Here is a 13,501-nt window from a genome sequence, read left to right on the forward strand (position 1 = left end):
GCTGTCCTGCCTGGGACATGGCTGGAATAGATACAAAGTTCTCCATTGTATGAAATAAAAACGCTCAGGTACTGCAGAAAGATGCTGAAACTTGAACTGTTTTCACTGATGTTTGTTGAGTCTGAGTCTGTGCCCTCTTCTCTCACTTCTTGCTGAGAACAGAGGACATTGCATCATGAAGTGCTGTCCAAAACTCAAATGAGCAGTGAACAGGTGGTACATTGTCAGGCTATTTCAGATCATGGAAACCATTTGTCCAGTTTTAGATTGCTATTGCTAGCAGCGTGTCTTTTAGTTGTGAGAAAGAGAAGAGGTTATTTAAAACTAGCACGACTCCTGTTTGCCTTTCAGAGCGTGCCAAGTGGGATTTCAGAAAGAATGCTTGCAGATCACAGGCAGCTTCCCCTGAATCTATTTGATGCAGTTCTCATTTATTTTCAATGTGAAACATTGGAAAGAGCTCACACAGCAGTTCAATTCAGTGAGACATGCACAAATTCATTTTGGAGTGGGTTTGGGGCTCAAGTGCAGTGAGGAAGAGGGACAAAGAGGCAATTCTGATTTCTTTGATGTACTTCATTTATATCACCTCTCCACAGCCCGAATCAATGCAGTGTGTCCAAGACCCCAGGGGTGTGGAGCTGGTGTGTGTTAAAGCTGGTCACACTTTCAGTATCTCTGAAGTCAGTGATGGGTCCTTAAGTACAGAAGCTGCCCTACTAAAATATAGCACAATAAATTTGCCAGAAGAAGGGATACACAGGGAAACAAGCCCATGGTAATGGCCAGTGGTAACACTGAATTACCAAGACACCTTTTAAACTTTCTGGAGTATGCTGAATGATGTGATTTTTCAGGTTCTTCTAACAAAGTGTTGTATCTGAGATTCCAAAGTGGCTGGAGGTCATAAGTGGTCAGTGACTCTGGAGAGAAATAGGCAGGAAAGATCTGCTGCTGTGCAGGGACAGCCATATGGTACAGGAACACTTGGACATCCTCTGGAGTATGATATTTGGCCTGTAATGTAAGGAAAAACTTTGTCTCACAAACTTTGAGCTTTCTTTGTTCCCTGTTCACGTGCTGCTGTGTGTTGGGCTGTACAGGACTAGGCATGTAATTTCTGCATGGGCTCTGGCACTCGTGTGGCCACAGTCCATTCAGCTCTGAGGCTGTGCCTGCAAAGAGGATGAAGCAGATAGGCCAGCTGAGCTGTAGTGTTCACTTGCTGCACATATTCCTGCATTTGCTTTAGAGCTGGAAAGCAAGGGCTTTTCTTGGTGAATTCCTATTTTAAGATTTCAGAATATGTCTCATCCTATGTTGTAATACAAACAAGTGCTGTCATTTCTTCCATGGCATTTATTTTGGTCTTAATTAAGTTCATTAACATATTTATCTACCCTCTTCACTTAGGAGTCTCTTAGTTGTACTGAACAGAAAATAAATTCTCTTCTCAGTTGCTGCTCTCTTTCTAAAGCTCTTGTGGTTTGCCAAGAATCTAATCTATGTCAAGTAAGATTTCATGACAAATGGCATCCAACCTGCTAAAACATTTACTGATTTTCTTTACTATTTTTCAACTTCCTACACTTTCTTGAACTCCTAACAGCTGTCAGAACCCAACTTTAGGGTGCTGACTGTTACACAAGGTAGGAAAATGGAGTGATTATGAGGTGGTATCTTTCCAGGAATAAATATGTATCCATTTTGTTACCCATTCTGTCACATTAGGATTTTCAAAGCCACTGCCTTGTTGCCACATAATACGTAATGTTGCATTTGTGGCTTAAAAGAGATTCTTTCCCCCCACCTCTTTCATCCCTTTACTTACCTTTCACTGAAATTCTTTTGTGTATTTTTCACATATCCTTTCACTTACCTTTTTTTCAGTAGGTAGCTATTTCGACCTGGAATGTGTAAATGCCAGCTATAACTGATTTTCTCTCTCTCATGTTCTCTGGCCATCAGTTTACTCTGCTCACAACTAGTGATTGCATAGATTTAGTTATATCATCTGTACTCAGGGTGACGCTTAAGAAATCCTTCTACTCCTCTCTTTTCAAAATAAATAACTTAATCTTGAAGCTGTAAATTTACAACTTTGGAACACAAGAGATTGCAATAATGACTGAATACCTGTTGGGCAGAAATATTCCAGTTACAGAAGTTGAATTAATTCAGTTTGATGGATGATAATGCTTCTGGCATAATCAGGGAAGTGTCCCCAGCAGAAATGTCTGTGTTTGAATACATCAAAAGCACTAGTATAACACTATTAGACGGAGCTGTTGCTGTGCATTTATTTTTTCCCCATAGTCTCTCTGTAGATAGATGAAGAAGAGAATGGGTAGAAGCATCTGAATTTAAATAGTTGTCTTTTTAAACATAAGCATATTTTAGTTTTGCAGACATTCTCCTCAAACCTTTGTGTAATTATTACTGAAGTAAGAGACACAATTAAAATGTACTTGCAGGAAACATGTGCATATATTTTTATACAATAGGACATTATACCTATCTTGTAATTTTTCCTCTTTAATATCTGTCAGTAAAGCATTTGGGAGTTGGAATGGGGATTTTGTGCATTTTTGTATGTGTTTGCTTGGATTTTCTTTTCCTTCATCTGCAAGACTTGTTTTAGTAGGAGAAAATAACATTATTTTGAAAAAAGTTCAGCAAACTTAGCAAGAAGAATGTATTTGTTACAGCTGTATCTATTGCCAATCATGAGATTGTATTATTGTGACAACCTTTCAGCTGGAGATTTTATCCCTATTTTTGAATGCAAAGATGGATAGATAGATTTGAAACACAGTAACAAGAACTCTTCTTTTTTTCGGATTAGATCCTTCAGATGATGAAGCTGTTGAAAAAGCAAGTGATAACAGGACAGCAACACATCAAGATTCAGATTCCAAACTTGCTGTGAAAAAGAAAAGAAAGCAGGTTGGTAAATTAGGCAATTATTTAGCTCAAAGATGATAATACATAGGGAAACATAATCTGCTTTTTTTCAGTGAAGGGGCAGTTTTCTTCAGTCTATCTGATCTGTTCATGTAACAAATTTTTTGTTTAAATTATGTTGCCTTATTTGGAAGTGATCAGATTCTAGTACATTTCAGTAATAACTTCACACTTGTTTTGTGTGAGTTGAGATTGCCAGGCCTGTCCTACAAAGTGACTGTCTAGTGATGCAAGCCTGGATGGTGCTACTCCCCTCCCTAGGGGAGGCTAATATCTTCCCCTGCAATCTTTTCCTTTCCCTGCACAGACGAAGTCTGGAAAGCTATATTTATATGTTGTGCAGATTCTCTACCCAAGCATGTCCCCGGTGCAAGGTCCAAATGAAAAATAATTTAGGTCTACATGGACTGATGTTTTCTTACCCTTGCGCTGCTAAAAACTTCATTTAATGCCAATAGGAACTGTGTTGTTCAGCATTACATGGAGTATGCCAGGGAACAGGCAGCATCACCCCAGTTTGAGGAAAAAAGTCATCTAGAGGTCAGCTGATTTTAAGAAGTTTCTTGTTGGAAGGTAAATTTGTTCTGCCCTCCTCATACCACCCAGGAGAATCGACTGAGTGGCTGTCGGAGAGCTAAAATTACATTGGAGGCTATCTCTCCTTGAGGTTATGGGTATTAATTTTGACCCCTAGGTCAATAATAAATTCACTCTGTAATGCCTAGGCAATTGCCCAAGTGAAAGCCATTTGCAGGGATGTTCTTTTTTTGTAACAGAGAAGTGTAAACAACATGGTAGCAATTACTATGCTTTTGGATGTCTTTCCAAAGAGACCAAAGGTGAAGTGATCCAAATATCTGAATTAGACCTATGTTTTGATTAGGAAGGAGAGCCAAGCAATACAGGAGAAAGCTGTATTGCCTTTGTATGTGCTCTACCAGGGGGTCAGATGCTGAGGAGTGAGAATCCTTATGGAGCCACTTTTTATCACCATTTTCACTTAGGCATTTAGAAGGAGGTTAAGACACTTTGTTTGGAAGGGTTGCTTGACCTTTTTTATGAGAACATTAGAAAGGATAGCCAACACAAGTTACTTGCCAAGGTGGCCTGGGACTGCTCAGCTGTAGCAGAACACCTCCTGCTGGTCTTTCTGTCATATAAAGAATATCAGCCTGCATGTTGGAATCAGGTAATTTGATGTTTAGATGTGAAACCGTAAGAGGGAAATGCTTTATGGGAGCTCAAAGTCATGGATGGGTTATTGCACATCTTTTAGACATACAAAATGAGACGTATTTATGGGATGCTGGTGGTTTTGTAGTTCTGGTGCAAATAACATAACCCATTTTACTCATGCCTGCCTTATTCAGAGGCTGGAAGCTGTTCCGCTATGGACTTGGCACCTTTAAGCCTGTCACGAGACAACCAAACAGAGTTATGAACATCTATGTTCCCAGTCTGCAGGCTGTCCTCAGGCTTACAGTGAAATGAATAATCTGTCTCCAGTCTGAATGATGCAGTGATGTGTTTACTTTGTCACAAACTCCGAAAGTCAGTGTGTGGCTGACCTGGAATGTAAACTTTCACACACATTCAAGACTGCTTTCAGTCTACATTTGAATTTCCCGTAACTTTGGCAGCATGTAAAGAAAAAAAGCATGTTAGAAATATAATACAGGAAATATTTTATGTTCTGTGTATGATTAACAAACAAGGAATTTATGGCATTTTAGTTCGTAAATCAGTGGTCTCGGCACAAATTTCCTGTTTTCTGCATTTTGAGAATTTCCATGTAAAAATAGCATAGAAAACACAGAGCACAAGGGAGCCATGTCAAAAACCAGTTGGTGTCTGCTTTGTGTCTTGCATAAGAAAAGCATGCAAATGACCTTTTCTTAAGGTGGCATGCAAAGAGCTATTGCATGAGTAGGTAAGCAACTAATGCTTGGATAAGGGTCAGAAGTTCAGGCTAGATCAAATGCTGAAATATTTTAGACTGCAGATCATCAAAGGCATGCAAGTTTACAGCCATTCACCACCATGATGTTTCTCTTTTTTTATGTCATTATTTTTAATGTCTGAATAAAGTGGATTTACTGTTTCTGGGCTAATAATATACTATGCCTAAATATATATATATGTGTCAAGGTTTGATGCTGGCTAAGTGCCAGGCACCCATGAAAAACTATTCACTCATTTTCCTCTGCTATAGCTAAGCAGAGGAGAGAAAAATTAAAACAAAAACTTCATGAGTTGAGATAAGGATTAGGGGAAAAACATTTTAAGGGCAAAACAGGCTCAAAACTTAAACAGTATAAAGAAAATTTATTATTAGCAGAATCAAAATAAAAAGGGTAATGAGGACAAAAATAAACCTTACGAACACCTTTCCTTCCCAGTCCCTCCCGCTTTCCCACCAACCGTGCAAGGAGACAAAACATGGAGTTTTGGTCAGTCTTTCACTTCTTAAAAATCTTTCTTCAGTATGCTTAAGGAAAAGAGTTTCTTTGCTGTGCCGTGGGATTGTTCCCATGGGAGATAGTTCTCTGTGAACTTTTCCAGCGTGGCTTTAACTTTCAGAAACAGGAGCCTGCCCTACCTCCTGTAACGTGAGTCCCTCCCACGGGCCAAGCAGTCTTCCCACAACTGCCCAGCGTGGGCCATTTTAGTTCATGGGGTTTAGTCTTTTAAGGATGAGCTGTTCTAGTTTGGAAGCAAGGGTTCTCTACCTCTGGAAGCAAGGGTCCTCTCCCTCTGTTCAAGTTCCTCACTAGATTACAGCTTTTTAGCATCCACGCGCTCCAGTGTGAGTACCGTTCCTCATGGGCTGCAGGTGGATCTCTGCACTTCCCCATGCACCTCATGAATTACAGGGAAACAGTTTGTTGTATTAAAGTCCTCACCATGGCTTGCTTGGAGCACTTCTTCCAGTGCTTGGAGCACTTTTTCCCTCTCCTTCTTTTCACTGACCTTGGTGCCACCATGTTGGTTCTCCTCACGTGTCCTCACTTTTCCTTTGCACTCTGACTTGGAAGAAAGTTGGTGTTTGTAGGTTCACTTGTTCTCAAGTTCCATTAATTGAAAAGTTCTTACAGAGCTTCGCTGCACTGCAAAGGTTTTTGTCTGGGCTCCATATCAGGGAATTGTTTGCCATGTTTTCGTTGCTGGCCACATGGTCTCTGCTGGCACCACACAAGCGGCTCTGGCCGCACAATCCCAGCCTCAGGAGGGCCCCAGCCGCATGGCCCCCAGCAGCCCCCACCAGGATGGGCCCTGGTGGCCACCTCACCACCCCTCAGGAGAAGAAAAGAGTTTCCTGCGGTTTCTTCCTTTCTTAAATGTCATCACAGAGGTGTTACCAACTTGTCTAACTGGGCTTGTAACCTGCCCATGGTCAGAGCCTTCAGCAATTGGCTCTGTGCTGGACATGGAAGTTTCAAGCAGCTTTTCTCCCACTCCCAACCAAAAACCAGGCTGTGTTAAACCATTACAATATGCAGTGTAAAGGAGGTAATTTTGAGCCTTACCATGCTTCTCTAAGGAAGCAAGGCTGTGACTACAAGCCTGCTGTGTGCTTGTGTTGCCTGCTGTGTGTTTCTGTGTCTGTTGAAAGAAAGGATTACATACTGCCTTCAAAAAAGAAGCCATGGCATTTGGTCATACTTTCAAACATTTGAATGAAGAAGTTTTTTCTTTTAGAGAAATTTTTTTGGTTGTGTGGCACATTTCATTCTTTTCTCATACAGATACCAGTTGGGAGTGTCTGAGAGTTATGTAAAGCAGTTCACGATGTGTAAGAAGGGAGAAATGGGCCCAAAGTGAATGAGTGACATTTTTCAATATGCTGGAAGAGTGGTAGCACCACTGGGATAGGGAACCATCATACTCTACAGGAGGAGAGAGATTCAGGTTGGCCGTTTTCTGACTTTTTGATTGCTTGTAGGTATCCCTTTACCAAAGCAATCCAAAGGCTTGTTCTCTGCATAAAATATGATGTTGAACATAAAATTTATGATTAAAACACCTGGCAAATGGCCTTTAAGTATCTATGGACAGCTGGGATGTGTAAGAGTAGAGCAGAGGGTAGCTCTGTTTCAGTCTCAGTGTCTGGGAATGCTAATGGTAGGGCTAGGAATGAAGAAACGTATGGTGGTGTTTTAAAAACACTTGAATCAGAGTCAGGACAGAGATTTTTAAAATAGAAACAAACCAAAAATAAAACAAAAAACCTTATATTAACTCTGGAACAATTTTGTTAATTAAAGTGAGTTTCCACTTGCAATCATTCCCTTCATTTCTAGTGAAGATAATCTCTGTTTATACCTGAGAAAATGACAAGGACAGATCTCTGTTGTTGAGGCAAGGTATGATCCCTATCACAGCTTCTCATGGCTTTTTATGCAGGCTATGTTACATTCCAGTCATAGCTATAGAGAGCTTTGCTGGCTGTAGCACGTCCCCAGCCACATCTTCTCTGGTAATTCCTAAGTTTCATTTCAGTTCTCAACCAGTTTCAGAGCCACTGCCATACAATACTGCTGCCTTTGCAAGGGCAGTGACTGTGGCTGCATCACAGCACAGAAAGCAAGAGGTCATTTATTTGTGTTGAGCATGGCAGTTACCTGTTTTTATAGCTAATTAGCCAGGGCAGTGGGGAGGAAAAGAGAAATGTAGGCATAATATGAACAATTAAACTTCAAAAAAGGCTTCTGACGAGGCTGTGAGAGTGGGCTTGGAAAGGCAGGAGTGTGCTGGGTTGGGTCATTTAGTACCAGTTGCCATGAAGTGTCCTTCTGTTAAGGTGGGCAATGCAAGGAGGGCTCAGGAGGACCCAGATACTCAGAACTTCTGTTAGCTGTGCTTTGGCCCTCTTGGCGTGACTGAAGCTGCCTTCTCAGGGGAACTAAGGAACAGCTTCTCTGGTTTTCAGCTAGGCTCCCTTTCCTGCTGATACTTTTCTTTCAGGCTTTCCTCAGGGAGGACTGCTGGATTTGCTGTTCCCGAGCTTTTTAATGCTCCATGTGATGAGTCTTCTCCACATTTTCTCATAAGAGCAGAGTTTTCCAGCCAAATGCATCATAGTAGCATGGAGCTTTTTCCTGCAGTTCAGCCTATTTTCCCATTAATCTTCATCAAGTCACTTATTAAGTTCCAAAGCCTGTCTATGTAGATAAATTTGCATTTCCATGAGGTAGAAAGCCCTAAGAAGGCAAAAGAAATGATAATTGCTGTGCTCAAAACAAGGGAAGTCTGTGCCTCGCTTCCTCTGGACAGTTTTAGGCAGCTACGGACAAATCCTACCCCTGGATTGTGTGAACAGGGACTCTGGTACAAATGGACCAATTCAGCCTATTCACTCAGGCACAAAAGAGGGTTAATGATAGCAGCACGTGTTGGATTGTTCTGAAATGCACCATGTATTTTTTTTGTGTGTATTTGACCCTGCCTGCTATGAGGAGACAAAGCAAGAATGGGGTAGGACAAACTTGAAACATGTTTTCCTAAATTTTGCATTACAAGTGTAGAAGGAACTCCAGAGCATGATTGTTTGTAATTAATCTTGCCCTGTTCCATGCTATTTTTAACCACCTGGATGCTCACCTTAGACCCAGTTATTTTAGAACACTACTGGCAAAGTTTAGAAAAATTATCACTCACAATAATAGAGATTAAAAATATAAATTTGGTGGTAGATTTTGTTCATATTTTCCTCCTGATATTTTTTTTAAAGTATCAAAAACAGCTTTTCACCATTTTATGGAATTATGACTATACCCTGAATGTTTCAGTTTTCTCTTCTTTTATTCCTTCTCTTGGTTGCAACAACAATCTCAATTCCAAAATTACTTTATGTGCATATAACTGTAAGAATTTAATTCCTTCTACAGGTGGGAAAGTTCAATTTTATTTGTTTTTTCCTAACTCAGCATTATAGTTTCTGTATCTCCTCTTACCCCCTTTGTCTTCCTTCAGTGACTTTTTTACTTACTTTTTTTTTTTTTTTTAATGTGTTTTGCAGCCTACAGAGTGTTTTTTAAGCCAGCCTGAAGAAAAGCAAGAGAGCACTGTCAAGGCAAAGAGGAGGAAGAAGGTATGAGTGTCCTAGAGTGTGTATGGGGACTGGGCAGTGGGTTTATAGGCTACTACAAGATGCAGAATGGGGACAACCCCATGATGATGGGAAATAATATGGTCATAATATTGCAGCCTCTTTTAGAGAAGAACAGAAATTCCTAATTTTTAAACCTTACTCGCGATACCTATTCCCAACCTATGGCATTATGTCTGTATTGCACTCAGGGTTTGTATGTCTACACCCCACTTGAAAGTGTTGCACGCCAGGAAAGGGTGACTGTATGGAAGAAAGGTGGAACTTCAGCTGCTGCAGAATCTGACCTGTTCCTGAAGTGTGGTCAGGCTGCAGCTGCTGTTACGCCTTTTGAGCCAAGGGCTGTCCTTGTTCACTCTTCTCCTCATAGCATAAGGATATAAATAAATACTCTGTATTGTCCCTCTGGCCGTGCTCCATGCTCACCCACAACAACAAACACACACTTGCAGTCTAGATGGAGATTGTATGGCACCAGGCAAGTTCATTGTCTTTTGGGACAGGCTGTAAATAGTTGGCTCTCTCACAAGGCTGAGGAGTGGCCTTTTTATGTTATGTTAGCCCTCTTATTCATCTAAGGAATGGGAAGTGGGAAGAGTGGGATTTTGCTTTCAACGTGGCTCTGGCAGAGTAAGTACAGTAGTTACTCCACTGGAGCCAGAGCAAGGGCATCCCATGACAGAGGCTGGCAAACCAACCTAACAAGAAATCCCCTTCTCAGGCAAAAAGCAGCTGCTCAGTTATACCTTTGCTTTCAGTGGGCCACTAAGCTGACATAAACAGCCTGTCAAAAAAACCCCATTAGTAAACATTTATTAGGTTGGTCTGTGGCTTCCAAACAAAGTGCTGTCTCCAAAAGTAAGAAAAAGGGGGGAAAGCCCTTTTGCTTTTAAGCATCTGGAATGAATTGGAAGAAAAATAATAAAACTTCCTGCATGAGAAACATTTCCCCACAGCTCTCCTTGAAGGAAGTAAGTTTGCTCAGGTGTCCTTGCTCTTGCTCTTAAAGAATTTCTTGTTTTATCAGTCTTCTCTCCTCCAGAGGCCCATAATTTTTCTGAAGGAACCAAGTGGCCCAGTGAATGATATAGTGGTCCTGTGGAACACTGTCTTATGCTGAATTACCAAGTAAAATGAGCCTGATAATTCTATCTTGCTGTCTTCTAAATGAGAGGTTCCCAAATGTGGCTCACTTGAGAGGCAGCTTGTGAGGCAGGGCTGGGGAGAAAGGTGTTTGTGGTTGTTGGGAAGAACAATGGAGAGGTCTGGTTGTGGGCCTCACACAGTGGCTGGTTGTGCTGCCCACAGCTGCTGGTCATGCATGGGGAAGGCACTTGGCAGAAAAATACAATAGTGGTAAGTGAAGGGAAATCTTGGGAAGGAATGCTACAGATTCAAGCCCTGCAGAAACCTGTGGAACAGCCAGACGTCCTCTGCAAAGTCTTCCAGGGACTGCAGAGGGCTTTGCACCAGGCCAAAGCTAGACTGAGAGGAAGGCATAAACACTTCATCTCCGTGTGACCCACTGTCAAAGGTTCAGCTGGGGTCTTGCAAACCCACAGGTGGCTTTTAGCAGGGGTGAAACAGGCAGTGCCAAAGTGGCAATGGCTGGGAGAGGCAGTGCCTGCTTTGCCTTTGCTGTTTTGGCAGCCCCCAGATGGCTTTTCCCTGTTCAGCATTCTGCCCCTTATGCTGCTGTTACCAGGAGTATTTGGGGTGTATTGGGCAAGAGGGAGAGACAGAGTGGTGGGGAATGGAAGAGAGGAGGGAGTGGGTGCTGAGATGGAGTGAGGGAAAGAATGGATGGAAGAAGGTCTGTCTCTGACATTAAAATTCCTGCCATACCTCTCTTCAAAATTTCCATTGATCTTTGCTGTTCTGGACCTTAGCCTGCCAAACTGAAGGTACCTCCAAAGCTATTAAAAATGCCTGCAGACCCACCTCATCTCTGTGAAATCCCACTTTGCCTCAAAAATACTGACCCTATTGCTCCATCCTAAACCACACCCTTCTTGTTTTCACTTCTAGACTTATGCTGCCATGTGTCCCCTTGATAACAAGTTCAATTTAGCTTACACAGCTGAGAAACCTTAAGCTGGCCTTTCAAAAACTGAACATATCTCAGCGAGAACAAGAGAGGCGTCACATTCTTGTCATTCTCTCCAGACTGCCTCTATCCTTGCAAATCTGCTGCTTTCTTAAATGCTGGCAGATCATTCAGATAATGGGAACCTTGGGCTATTCTATCCACATGTTCCATTTAATTATGGGTAAAAATAACAGCAACCCTTTCACTTCAGTGAGAATTCAGACCTGTTACTCGGTAACCTGTTACTTGGTAACTTGTTACATATTACATCAATAAGGTGTAAAACACAATCATTATGAACTCATGTTCAGCCTCTAAAAAGTAGTAGTTTGTTGTAAAAGTTATACGGTGTGGTAGAACAAAGCAGCTGTGAACTCTTGCTGCTTGACTGTGGTTTTGTTGCTTTAACTTATTTTCATCACCCTGGCATGGCATTCTGTGAATATAGCTAACCATCTTCCCTTCCAAGTATAGATAGATAGTTACCCTATTTGAATCAAAATATAACCAAATCATATATTATCACTTGATTCCTATTGTTACGCCTTAAGAATAATAAAAATATGAAAAAAAGCCTGAATTTTCAAACTGATACCAGAGGGTAGCAATAGCAAAACAAAAAAACAGCTTTCAGTTATGTTTTTGTTACAGCAGCATTTCAGGTGAGTGGACAAGATTTTTCATGTTCAGGCTCACAGGCCATCTTGTCAAAGTATCTCAACTTGCATCTGAAGTCTGCATTCCCTCTAAAAGACAAAGGGAATCTTGTCCTACTGTAAGGTGTTTTTCCAATTAAGCCATAATTAAACTAATATAACTGTATAAAGATATGGAGGAACATTTATTTACAGTGTTGTTGTCTAGTCAAAGAGCTATATAGAAATACCATACTGAACCCATTTTACTTGGATTTTTTAGAAGAAGATTTCTGATGTTCTGCAAAAATCTGCTCCAAAACCTGGTGTCCCTGCAGATCTACAAAATCTCCTTACTCAACATTTTGGTGAAAATCGTTCCGTGATTGAAATAGAGGAATTAAAGCTGTCAGGTAACTTATCCTATATTCAATATATAAATAATGTTTTTTTCATTATACTGTTGACTTCTTTTTCTGCAGAAGAAAGAAGATTTTTGGGACAGGTCTTGAGTTGTACTTTTAAATGAAAATATTTTCTTATATTTCTTTTTTACTGTATTTTAATTTGCTCTTCAAGTTGAAGTGTTAGTTTCTTTGGAATAAATGTGAGGTTTCTTGGAGTTACGGAAATGAAACATTGTTTAAATGTCTCTTTTTATTGTAAAGTATTAATTTCTAGAGGTCACTTTTCTGATAGAAACTTTATGATTCCTAATAGTAGCTCCCAAGATGCTATGAGAGATGTATTTTGTTCCTGGGATTATCTGAGTCAATCCAGATGCATAATAAGGGGCTGACAGAACCAGACAAAGAAATAATGAGGCATCATTCTCATATGGATATGAGATGTTGAATGCAATAGTTTTTCAGGGAGTGGCTTGAATTGAGGTGGTCATTTTGGTCCGTGTATGACGTGACCAAGTTTTAACCATGAGGACCCTCTTTGTTCCCTGTATCCTGCCTCCAGTTAAAAGCCAGATAGAAAAGGTAAAAAGCAGGACAGAGCAGACTTAGCTTCTGTCACTTGGTGGTTGCACTGGAGGTGATGGCAACGTTGAACTTCTCTGCCTCCTATGCCTCTGTGCAGAGACACTGTCCATTATTTGTTGGTGGTACCCATGATAACCAACCTGCACTCACCTTTGGGACTTCTTGAACTGTCAGTGGCCTGTGCCCAATGTAGAAGCCTTCTAGTCTAGCAGTGCTTTTTCTTTTTTAATGCATAAGCCCATCTCTCTAGGTAAATGTGCCCTTCCTTAACCCCCAAGATTCTAGGTGGATCCTTCTTTATTTCTGTGGGGCAGGTTCAGCTTTGTTACTGAATCAAGAAAACCTGGAGAAGTCCCATATAGCTTTCTTCGAAAATCTTGTGTTAAGTATTTTTTGGCACATAAGGTTTCTAGGAAATAATAAATTGCTTTTGTTTCTTTCTTATTTGAAGAGCCCTTTGGGCTACTGAAGTGACCCATTTCCATATGTGTTGGATGGAGATATTTTTCCTTAATATTTTTGCTAGGAGTTGAAGGCTTAAAGTGCCAAGGAGTTTATGAACTTGTACAGCTGTCAAGTCATTCATGTCAAAGCACTGAGTAAATAACAAGCAACTACTTTGGAGTTGTGTGTTCCTGTTCACTGACAAAGTGCAGAAGGTCAGGGTTGGTGGGAAAGTCAGCACGGTCTCTTGCTGCAGTCTGGAGCTGTG

At 40.9% G+C, this 13,501-nt stretch overlaps 1 protein-coding gene across 2 annotated transcripts in view; it reads left to right on the plus strand.

Moving 5' to 3' along the window:
* Positions 1-13,501, plus strand: part of CMSS1 (cms1 ribosomal small subunit homolog) — a 33,352-nt gene that overhangs the window by 8,470 nt on the left and 11,381 nt on the right. For both annotated transcript variants that reach the window (XM_082278577.1, XM_082278576.1), the window contains exons 2-4: positions 2,846-2,946; positions 8,984-9,055; positions 12,081-12,210. In XM_082278577.1, coding sequence (XP_082134703.1) covers positions 2,846-2,946; positions 8,984-9,055; positions 12,081-12,210 — 303 coding nt within the window. The remainder of the gene's footprint in view (positions 1-2,845; positions 2,947-8,983; positions 9,056-12,080; positions 12,211-13,501) is intronic.

The sequence above is a fragment of the Coloeus monedula genome, assembly GCF_965178545.1.
Source record: "Coloeus monedula genome assembly, chromosome: 3".
Lineage (NCBI taxonomy): Eukaryota > Metazoa > Chordata > Aves > Passeriformes > Corvidae > Coloeus > Coloeus monedula.